Here is an 11,520-nt window from a genome sequence, read left to right on the forward strand (position 1 = left end):
ATATTATACTTATTTGGGTTTTGACATTTTATGCATAATTTGCCTGCCTGATATATTTGTAGATGTTATTAAGGAATACTCTCAGTGTCAATCCAGCAAGGGAGTCCCCAGCATATTTAGAAAGGTAAGTGAATTTGATGCATCCAAGGAAACCCAAGAGACATGAAAGCTACAGATAAACTTATTCTAGACCTCTATTATCTGTAAAGTTTTTGTTTTTTATTTGAACAGGAAATCCAGAATGCAGTCCAAGAAGTAACAGAAGCTAATTCTACACTAAATAAATTTATCAATGAAAGCTCCAAGTTCATTCCAGTCGGTGAGGTTGGTATTGCTGTTAAGACAGTCTAACAAAATATTGATACATTGCAATATTGAAGTGGTCATATCAATCCATTTATATGCACAATAAAATATCAAAGCAAAACTCAATATTTCCCAGTATGTATTAATTTTTCTGTGTAAGTTTCAATATAGGATTAAACATTTTTTTGAAAATTTTATCGATGTGTAAACTCTTGACATTTTACTCACAAACTAAATAAAAGTGCAAAGCACCTTTATGTTAAGTTTGTGAGTAAAATGTCAAGAGTTTACACCTCGATAAAATTTTCAAAAAGAATGTTTAATTTTTATAATTCCAATTATGAAGTTTTAAAATTATTTCTCTTTGAAGCCTCCATACAATCCATTATTGCTGTAAACAGCATAGGAATATTTTATGTCGTGATGTGGAAATGAAATGTAATTGAGATGAACATTGATAAAGTTTAACTTAAATTGTCAAAACATTCCATAAAACAAATTTATACAAACTCTTCGAATATTGTTTAAGTCGACCAATATCATAAATGCAAGTAGACTTCAGAAGAATTCGTCCTTGACCATGTTGACATTAACGACAAACGCTCTAAAATGAAAGTAGCATACCGACCGACGACACCCTTGATTTGCTCTGGTTTGTTTAAAGACGGGACAGAATATAGGATGTAGAAATATGAATTTAATGCTAATAAGGCAAAAGTCTGAGGTACATTTCTCTTTCCTGTCAGCTACCAAGAACTGAGCTGATTTGCTTAGATTAGGAACAACGAAAATATCCTATGAGAGATTTAAATAAAAATTCACACTCGTGATCTGACAGTTACATAAACATAACATTCCCGTCTGTCAGTCTTGTATGTCATCAGTATTGTTTTTATTTAATTTAAAGTTTCTGTAATCATTTAGCTAAAACATACTAGAAGTAAGGATTTGTTTCATTTTTTTTTTTTTACAATAAAAGCTAGGCCAAGAAAGTAGTTCTGGTTGAGAGATTTATTGATGTGTAAACTTTTTCTTGAATTTGTTCTCATCCAATCAAAACACAGGAAATAAATAAATGAAATTAAGATTGGAATTATTTATTCGTATATATCAATTATTTTCATTATGAAGGATCTCTTATTTCACAAAGAAATCTCTCAATAAAAGGGAAAAAAAGAAATACTTTAAAAGTCATTAGAGTGCTGAAGCCCCTCACAATATACTGGATGTACCAAGATGAGGCTTATATTGACAGCACACGGTCTCCATGATGGATAAAGAATGACAAACAAACAGACACATTGGATGGTGATTTTTTTCTCGTTTCTTCTTTTATAGATAAGTAAACCAGTCCTGCATTTGAGGACACAGTTTGACTATGCTGTGGGGAATGTGACCTCCCTTGGAGAGTTGCTGGGCTGTCGAACCCTACACAAGGATTATAAATCAGCTGTAGAGGGAGTTTGTGAGACCGCATTGTATGATTCAAATTATCGTTCAGTATATACGTGCCTGATTTAATGCCAATTTTTTAAGAAAATGAATAGTATTTTCTGATAAATTAATGTGATAAACCAATATTTTCATAATTGGAAATGGTTACATTATGCAGAATTTTTGTAGAGTGGGTGTTGCTCTTCTATTGCTAATGTTACCCTTTGCTGAGATTTGTATGATATATTTGTAGAGTGGGCGTTGCCCTTCTGTTGCTAATGTTACCCTTTGCTGGGATCTGTATGATATCCTTGTAGAGTGGGCGTTGCCCTTCTGTTGCTAATGTTACCCTTTACTGGGATCTGTATGATATCATTGTAGAGTGGGTGTTGCCCTTCTGTTGCTAATGTTACCCTTTACTGGGATCTGTATGATATCATTGTAGAGTGGGTGTTGCTGTTCTGTTGCTAATGTTACCCTTTGCTGGGATCTGTATGATATCATTGTAGAGTGGGTGTTGCTGTTCTGTTGCTAATGTTACCCTTTGCTGGGATCTGTATGATATCATTGTAGAGTGGGTGTTGCTGTTCTATTGCTAATGTTACCCTTTACTGAGATCTGTATGATATCATTGTAGAGTGGGCGTTGCCCTTCTGTTGCTAATGTTACCCTTTGCTGGGATTTGTATGATATCATTGTAGAGTGGGCGTTGCCCTTCTGTTGCTAATGTTACCCTTTACTGGGATTTGTATGATATCATTGTAGAGTGGGTGTTGCTCTTCTATTGCTAATGTTACCCTTTACTGGGATCTGTATGATATCATTGTAGATTGGGTGTTGCTGTTCTATTGCTAATGTAACCCTTTGCTGGGATCTGTATGATATCATTGTAGAGTGGGCGTTGCCCTTCTGTTGCTAATGTTACCCTTTACTGGGATCTGTATGATATCATTGTAGAGTGGGTGTTGCTCTTCTATTGCTAATGTTACCCTTTGCTGGGATCTGTATGATATCATTGTAGAGTGGGTGTTGCTCTTCTGTTGCTAATGTTACCCTTTGCTGGGATCTGTATGATATCGTTGTAGTGTGGGTGTTGCTCTTCTGTTGCTAATGTTACCCTTAGCTGAGAACTGTATGATATCATTGTAGAGTGGGTGTTGCTCTTCTGTTGCTAATGTTACCCTTTGCTGAGATCTGTATGATATCATTGTAGAGTGGGTGTTGCTCTTCTGTTGCTAATGTTACCCTTTACAGAGATCTGTATGATATCATTGTAGAGTGGGTGTTGCTGTTCTATTGCTAATGTTACCCTTTACTGAGATCTGTATGATATCATTGTAGAGTGGGTGTTGCTGTTCTATTGCTAATGTTACCCTTTACTGAGATCTGTATGATATCATTGTAGAGTGGGTGTTGCTGTTCTATTGCTAATGTAACCCTTTGCTGGGATCTGTATGATATCATTGTAGAGTGGGTGTTGCCCTTCTGTTGCTGATGTTACCCTTTGCTGGGATTTGTATGATCATTGTAGAGTGGGTGTTGCCCTTCTGTTGCTGATGTTACCCTTTGCTGGGATTTGTATGATATCATTGTAGAGTGGGTGTTGCCCTTCTGTTGCTGATGTTACCCTTTGCTGGGATTTGTATGATATCATTGTAGAGTGGGTGTTGCTCTTCTATTGCTAATGTTACCCTTTACAGAGATCTGTATGATATCATTGTAGAGTGGGTGTTGCACTTCTGTTGCTGATGTTACCCTTTGCTGGGATCTGTATGATCATTGTCCAGTGTCTCCTACCAAGGGTCTGGTACTTAGCAGGGAAAAGGTAATCAATATATATACTGTGGAATCACATATTTTAGTGGGGTCAAATTTTCGAAGTTTGAAGGAAAAAAATTGTTCTGGTTGGGGGGAAGGGGGGGGGATTTTATTTCGCGGATGGGAAAGTATTGAGTAGTTATGTATATGAAATTCTACATTTTGTGATGGAAATGAATTTGTGGGTCGTATCATTCCTGGAAAACAACAAAAATTAAACCCCCACAAAAATTTGTAGTGATTTCACAGTCATGTTTGGCATTTCAAAGGTCTGTGAAAATTTTGTTTGACTAATTAAGTTGAGACAATTTAATTATGATAGTTTTAATTACTTAGTTTGTCTACTGTTTATAGGAGAGGATATCGTCCTGTAGATGACTCAGATCCATTTTGTCACCGCCCACCACCATATAATGGTTATGGTACAATGGAGGGAGGGGGAGGGGCTCGGGGAAGCTGCACACTTGAGTACTACAGAGATCTTCGCAGGTAAATTGTCATATAATAGTGAGAGGTCCATGAAGGTCAAAAACGATTCTGTTCATGTTCAACTGTATATTGGGCATAAACTTCTTGTATCATTCTTAAAACAAAATAAAAAAAAATTACCTGAATTGATTGAGCAGTGAGTTAAAAACCAAGGTCCAGTGTCACGGTAGGCATTGGCACAATAAAGAACCCTGGTCTCATCTGAAAGACTCGTGACTTTCACTTCTAATGCCGGACGCTTGGGGAAGAAACAGTCACTACCTATGTTTACATCTATGGTTTGATGCGGCGCAGCAAACAAGAATCTAACCCAGACCTCCCGATCATAAAGCAAGCCCCAATTACCTGGAAGTGAATTATGAGTGAACAATAGAAAAATTGGTTTACAGTAGCAAATGTGTAAAAGTGCAAAAGGTTAACTTCACATAAAATTGGGCTATGATACAAATCAGTTACTCTCTTGCATTTATGATGGCAGGTATCATATACGCTGTACATACTTGAAGTAATGTAGTGTGAGATAACCATTGTGACATCACATGCAATTCAAGTTAATGAAATTCACATTATTGTGACTTAACTGCTGGTGAAATATATATGTATATAATATATAAATCAATATGATGACTAGGTTCATTAATTTTGATGTGTATTTTGTAGGAGTGCTGATGAGCTGCGGTCTGAAGAGAGAGTCCCAATGAATGACTCACCACCTCCTGCTGTAAGTTACTATGGTGATTATAAACAGGTTCACTGATTGGCTTAATTGAATTTTAGTTTCCATGGTGATGGGATTATATTAGTTTTCCTGAGTTACTGGCTTTATATCTGAGCCTTTTCTGACTTGTGTTTGTTTGTTGTCTTTCTATGTTGGTTTCTTTTATTCCTACAACTTTTTAAGAACCACAGGCAATCCTTAAGAACTGAGGATATTAGTTTGTTCAGCACCAAGGAAGAGTCACTTTTCAAAGTGGGATATAGTTTTAAAATAGGCAGAGTCTCTTGGATATTAAATTTTCAAGAATAAGACAACCCTGAAGAGTGAAGACCTGGAATAACCAAAAATAAAAAAAAATACAAACATGAAAACATCTATAAAGAGTATACAGGATAAAAATCTTATTTTTTTTAATTATCTGGACACCACAGGGATCAAAGTTTTAAATAGAGGTCAAATTTATACAAAAGGGTCAAGGTCAAAATTATTCAGCAATTAAAGTAATACATAGGGCCAAAGTTATACATGGGGTCAAATTTATATATCGTGTCAAATTAATACGTAGGAGTCAATAGGTGTACATATGGGTCAAAGTTATACAAATGGATCTAAGTTGTACATAGGGGTCAAATTTATACATAAGGGTCAAAGATGTACATGGGGAAATCTTCAAACATACACTGTACATGTAAATGAAAATGAGGCTAAAATTGTAAAATCAATGTAGAAGATTCCCCTTGTAATGAGAATTGAAGTAATTGTAAACCATGGCCCAGGGGCCACAAATTTGGATCCAGATTTACATACAACAGTCTACAGTGAAATAAAAAAAGAAATGTTACAATTTGTTATTTTCTGTTAATATACACTAATTCTGCTCCTGTAGGCGAGTTTTTACAATGTAAGTAGAGGAGAAATATGAAGAGGACTGAGATATGAACCATTAATGTTTGCTTAACAGTTGGCTGTTTATATAAAATTCAGATTGCTTTGGTATTGTGTGCACATTAACCATCATTTCAAAAGAAATGTTATGTTACGTAGCCGCCAGAAGGCTTTAATATAGAGTTGTGGTCAAATAAAGAGATGATGAAATTATTAAGCATACAAGATGCAGTTACAGGAAGAAAGACTTGGGTGCCAGGTGGTGTGTGGTAGAGCACATGTACATGTATTATGTAATTGAGTTAAGGTATAGGTTATGTAAGCCTGTGTATGGATCAGTCTGATTATAATAGCATGTAAATAATTAAGGCCCTACTTCAAAGGGTGTGTGGTATATAGTAATCACTGGGTCCATCTATCCATAATTCTATCATCAACTCTTTAACTTGAAATTACTTCAAAAAATAAGAAGAGGTGCACTCCATTAAAGAAAAAGTCCTACAGATTTAAGGATCATTGGAAGAAAATTCAATGTCAAAAGGTCAAGATAATTGTTGTCTTTGAAAACTCTATATTACACCATAACTAGCATTCTTTCAAACCAGACTTCTTACCTCAAACCAGACAAGTGAAAGGAAAGTTGAAATCAAGACATAAAAGGAAGACAAAAGCATGGCATAAAAGGAAGACAAAAATCAAGGTATAAAAGGGAGACAACTATAGGGTCACTCTATCAAAGGTCATAATCAAGGTATAAAAGGAAGACAAATATAGGGTCACTTTATCAAAGGTCAAAATCAAGGAATTAAATGAAAACAAAATCAAGGCATAAAAGGAAGACAAAATAAAGGTATAAAAGGAAGACAACTATAGGGTCACTCTATCAAAGGTCAAAATCAAGGCATAAAAGGAAGACAAAAATCAAGGCATAAAAGGAAGACAACTATAGGGTCAAAGGTCAAAATCATGGCATAGAAGGAAAACAAAATCAAGGCATAAAAGGAAGACAACTATAGGGTCAAAGGTCAAAATCATGGCATAAAAGAAAGATAAAATCAAGGCATAAAAGGGAAACAACTATAGGGTCACTCTATCAAAGGTCAAAATCATGGCATAAAAGGAAGACAAAATCAAGGCATAAAAGGAAGACAGATACAGCCTACTCCACTTATATTCAAATTGCTTATTTTAAAATATCACTTATTATAGGTCAAAATGAAGGCATAAAAGGAAGACAACTTTAGATTTTGGGTCACTCTATCAAAGATCAAAAAGCATAAAAGAAATATTTGATATATCTGTGGATTATTTTATGAGACAATACAACTTATATGTAATATTTATTACCAGTTAGAATTAGGGTTAATCAAATGAAAAGGTCAAAATTTCAAAGATCATTAACATTAAGATACTGTAAAGCACTAGTTGTCTTTGTCAGTTTTTCAGTATTAATCTAATATCAATGAACTGTTGTTCACATTTATATGACCTTTACGGATAGCATGCAAGTCTGCGTGGGTTTTTGTTGGTTAATTAATGGTACAATGTACCATGTTCAATTTTCCAGTTTAACTGATTCTAAGCATTTAATCTCATTTTCATGCAAGATTGCAGTGATCATAACTTTACCAACGTCATACTGTGTCTAGACATTAAAATATCAATTTATTGGATGATTGATTATGTTTTAATGTGTATTACTGCAGAAGCTAGATCTTTTAATTTTGAGTAAAACATGAAGTGATGTCAAAGCATCTTTTATTTTTAAATCTTTTTGAGTACAATTTAATTTCTAGATTCCATTCAGTATATATATCTGTGATTGATAACTTTAATTGTTTTATATTACAGTACCATCCTGGCAGGTTTCCAGCTAGATATGACCTAGAGTGACCTTTGTATGACTTCTAGGAGAATTCTTTATGGAGCATACTTTCAGTGATTCTTACTTTTAAAGAAAGTTTATTTTGTTGTTTTATTTTAATAATCACAAGTATTGGATTGAAATACTCATATATTTATTTTGCAGAAAATGTAGTTTGAAAATCCCCCCCCCCCCCCAAGAAAAATGATAGTAGAAATTGTTTATACCGGTATGTGTATTTGTAACCTCTTTGTGCAGTTTTATAATCTTTGTTTTTATTGCTTTGTTTTTAAGCTAAATCTGAATGCTATGTTTCTCGGTCTATGATTATATGATGTGTCTCTCCTATTGAGATGTCTCGGACTTTTCTACTGTTCACTTTTTTGTCCAATTTTTGCCGCCATTCTGAGGAGAAATTATGTCTACTGTCCAGCAATTAGTTACACTTCTCCAAAATTTGATACTTCTAGTTTTTGCTGTCTTCTTTAAAATGGTTTGTTGTAATGAATCACTAAAAGTGATTGTTAGGAAAGAGTAGTACATGTACCTGTATTATGGTAGTGTTTACATCTGAGAAAAAGTACAGTTATTTAAAGGTAGTTGTAGATTTGTAGCATTGGGTAAAAACATACCATAGTCCCTTTGTCGCACATTTTGTAATATGTCCTTTTCATATCCATTGCTATTTGTATGTAAATACATATTATTGTTTTATTTTTGAAAAAATTATTCTATGTCAATGATGATATTGTTGACATATCGTCAATTTCCAACTATATTGATTCCTGTAATGGGAATTTTTTGCTCTTTGTTACTTTTGCCTAAATGTATTATTTTGCCCATATATTTTTTTCTTTCATTATTTTGTTTTGTTTTGTTTTTTTTTTTTTTTTGGTACCCAGCTTTGTCTTTTATTGCTCATTTATAAATGGTTGTCAGACTAAAGCTTGAAGCATTATATTTGGACAGTAATTTTTTTTTATAATTGTGCTGTAATGATACAGTTATCTGTGTAGTTTGCTTACAATATGTTACTAATACTATGAAATATGTACATACCTATATAAGATTTTACTAATACATATATTGCTTTATTGAAATGTTACAGTAGGACTTAGCTAACTTTAATTTTTCAGCAAATGAAAGTAGGTGAATGAAAAAAAATCTTGTCCCTTAAAACACCACCAGAAATCAGGAAACCCTCTTATCATACAAGTTATTAATTGTTCTGGTTTTGGTAGACTTGGATTTAGAAATAATTTTATAACCAGTAACTTGTCTGGCTATTTCATATTTGAAAGTGGAAAGAATATATAATTATTATAAATTGAAAATAGACAATAAATAATGTGTACTCATTTGAAGTTGAAAGTTACATTCTCACACATACATGTATGTGTATATTGTCACTTTTCAAAAGAAAGTTGTTTAATTTTTAGGAATCTACTTAATGCTTAAAATATCATCATGGACATTCTGTTTCATATTTTAGTGCAATGCAGGAGGCATAATAATATTGGAAGAGTTATCATCAAATGGGTAATAGCAAACATGGTCTGTTGAAATACTCGTGTATAAAAAGCAAAACTTTCTAATGTTCATTTCTAAACATTGTTGGCAGGTATAGGAAAAATACTGTACTCTTGGTTTGATCTAAGGTATGCTATATTGAATATGTTTGTCCTTTTTCTTTTGTTTGAAATTCTATCATATGGGAAAAAAAATAGTGTATCTGAAATTCTGGATGCTTTACTGGGGTAAGATGTACCAGTTACAACTTAGAGTAAAACAGAGTTGTTCTGTAAAAAGTTCTGATGGAGTTGTACTGGGATACAATACAGTACTCTTAGCCAGTCACTGATTCTGTATATCTAGTCATTAGTCACCATAACGAATCATTCATCATGTATCTTTATAAGTTAATCAAAAGAGGCTTAGTTTTGATTGTTATTAATATCTTAACACACTAATTCCCTTTAGGTACCTGCCTTCCTCATTGTTTATATCACAAAATACAATTAATATTTTTAATTTGTATTTTTTGATGTGTTATGTTTGAATCTGTAAGCAGATGGCATGTGATTTAAATTGTTGGTAAAAAAGACAATCGGCAGATGAAGATTGTTGATGTAGAATAATGTTTATTTTAAGGAACACTATTTTTATATTGAATTTTGTTATAATACAGTGTACAACTCTGAAGGAAACCTTTGATTACAATTTTATACATTTTTGTGATTCTGAATTATTGTATGTGTCATATCTGATCTGCAGATTATGATTGTAGTTCAGTATTCCTTTATCATGAAAAGTTACTCCTTGAGTTTTAATGCACAGTTTGGAAAGTTTAGGAGAGTTTTTAAGTAAACTGCAGTGGAAGAACTTTTCCCTAGGAGTGATTTCAACAAAGATAGCCCTATTGCTGTGTTTTAAAGAAATTTCAACCTCAATGGTTTTAAGATGTAGTTCAGATCTTTTTCTTACTATTAGTCTGTCAATTCATGTTTTATGACTGTGTAAATTAAAACTATGAGCTCCACATCTTGACTCGACCTTTTCATGTATCATTATTAGCCATAGTAATGTCTTCCACTAATTGTTTTGAATGATAAGGTTGTGACTTTTGTATTTTGCAGTGTTTTTAATAGATTTTTTTTTGGTCATAAATTCACAACACCTGGTGAGAATACATCTGCTACATGTATATATAGTTAACATAAATGAAAATTTTCTAATCATTGATTGTGTACTACATGAAATAAACAATATTGAACCACAACCGTCCAGCTTTGTTTCTTGTCTTTATACTAATTCAATAAAGCCACAATTAAGTTTTGTGTTAAGTAGGTCGGGTCCTGTGAAAAAACTGATTTCAGTTCTGAAGACTAAACACCTACTGTTTGCCCAGTCCCTCCAACTGATGATCTTTTATTTATAGTATAGACAATTTTTATAATTTAAAACCTGACCTTGGCAATAATTCTAAGCCAGTTAGTATCTGAAATATTTAAATTTAGCCATGAAGTTGCAAAAGTAGGTAACGGTGACCTACTTTTTGGTTGATACACTCTGAGGACTCAAGATGCATCATCTGCCAAAGTTTGATGATTCTAAGCCAATCAGTATCTGAATTAGAAATCAAAATTCCAAAAGTAGGTCATGGTGACCTACTCTTTGGTTGACATACTTGGAGGACCCAAGATGCATCAACTGACAAAGTCTGATAATTCCAAGCCAATTACTATCTGAAAATAGTCATCAAATTCCAAAAGTAGGTCACGATGACCTACTTGTTGGTTGACACACTCCGAGGACCCAAAATGCATCAACTGACAAAGTTTGATGATTCTTACCAATTAGTATCTAAATTAGCCATGAAACTGCAAAAGAAATGGTGACCTACTTCTTGGTTGACACACTTAGAACCCAAGATGCATCAACTGACAAAGTTTGATGATTCTAAGCCAATTAGTATCTGTAGTATTGAAATATAGCTATGAAATTCCAAAAGTAGGTCAAAGTGACACACTTTTTGGTTGCCACACTCTGGGGACCCAAGATGTACCTATTGACAAAGTTTAAAATTCCAAGCCTATTGGTATCTGAAATATTTAAATTAAGCCCTGATATTGCAAAAGTAGGTCAAGGTGACCTACTCCTTGGTTGATACACTCTGAGGACTCAAGATGCATCAGCTAATAAAGTTTGATGATCCTATGAGTCTAAAATATGCCTCTAAAACAATTTGAAAATGAATACCTGTAAAATTCAAAAAGTAGGTAACTGTGACATACTTTCTAATAAATATGTTTTAAGGCACCAAGGTGCGTCAGCTTACAAGGTTTGAGGATTCTAAACCGCTTAGTATCTGAAATAATGACCTTTAACATTTAGAAAATGATTAGCCATAAAAAATCAGAAAGTAGGTCACAGTGGTCTACTTTTTGGTTGACATACTTCAAGGTCCCATGATGCATAAACTGACAAGTTTTGATGATCATAGACT

The 11,520-nt window shown here is 33.5% G+C and overlaps 1 protein-coding gene across 4 annotated transcripts in view; it reads left to right on the forward strand.

Moving 5' to 3' along the window:
* Window positions 1-10,293, forward strand: part of LOC133204460 (protein tweety homolog 2-like) — a 28,253-nt gene extending 17,960 nt beyond the window's left edge. The window contains exons 8-14 of one of the 4 annotated variants that reach the window (XM_061340195.1): window positions 63-124; window positions 232-324; window positions 1,645-1,784; window positions 3,464-3,565; window positions 3,913-4,047; window positions 4,708-4,768; window positions 7,502-10,293. In XM_061340195.1, the coding sequence (XP_061196179.1) occupies window positions 63-124; window positions 232-324; window positions 1,645-1,784; window positions 3,464-3,565; window positions 3,913-4,047; window positions 4,708-4,768; window positions 7,502-7,543 (635 nt within the window). In that variant the 3' untranslated portion in view covers window positions 7,544-10,293. Of the gene's footprint in view, window positions 1-62; window positions 125-231; window positions 325-1,644; window positions 1,785-1,993; window positions 2,073-2,377; window positions 2,457-3,209; window positions 3,313-3,463; window positions 3,566-3,912; window positions 4,048-4,707; window positions 4,769-7,501 lie in introns of those variants that run through there. The other 3 variants (XM_061340196.1, XM_061340198.1, XM_061340197.1) reach the window with 3 other exon arrangements.
* Window positions 10,294-11,520: the final 1,227 nt, after the last annotated feature.

Source organism: Saccostrea echinata, unplaced genomic scaffold, assembly GCF_033153115.1.
Source record: "Saccostrea echinata isolate AGI-Se365-2 ecotype Australia unplaced genomic scaffold, CSIRO_AGI_Sech_v1 ptg000053l, whole genome shotgun sequence".
NCBI lineage: Eukaryota > Metazoa > Mollusca > Bivalvia > Ostreida > Ostreidae > Saccostrea > Saccostrea echinata.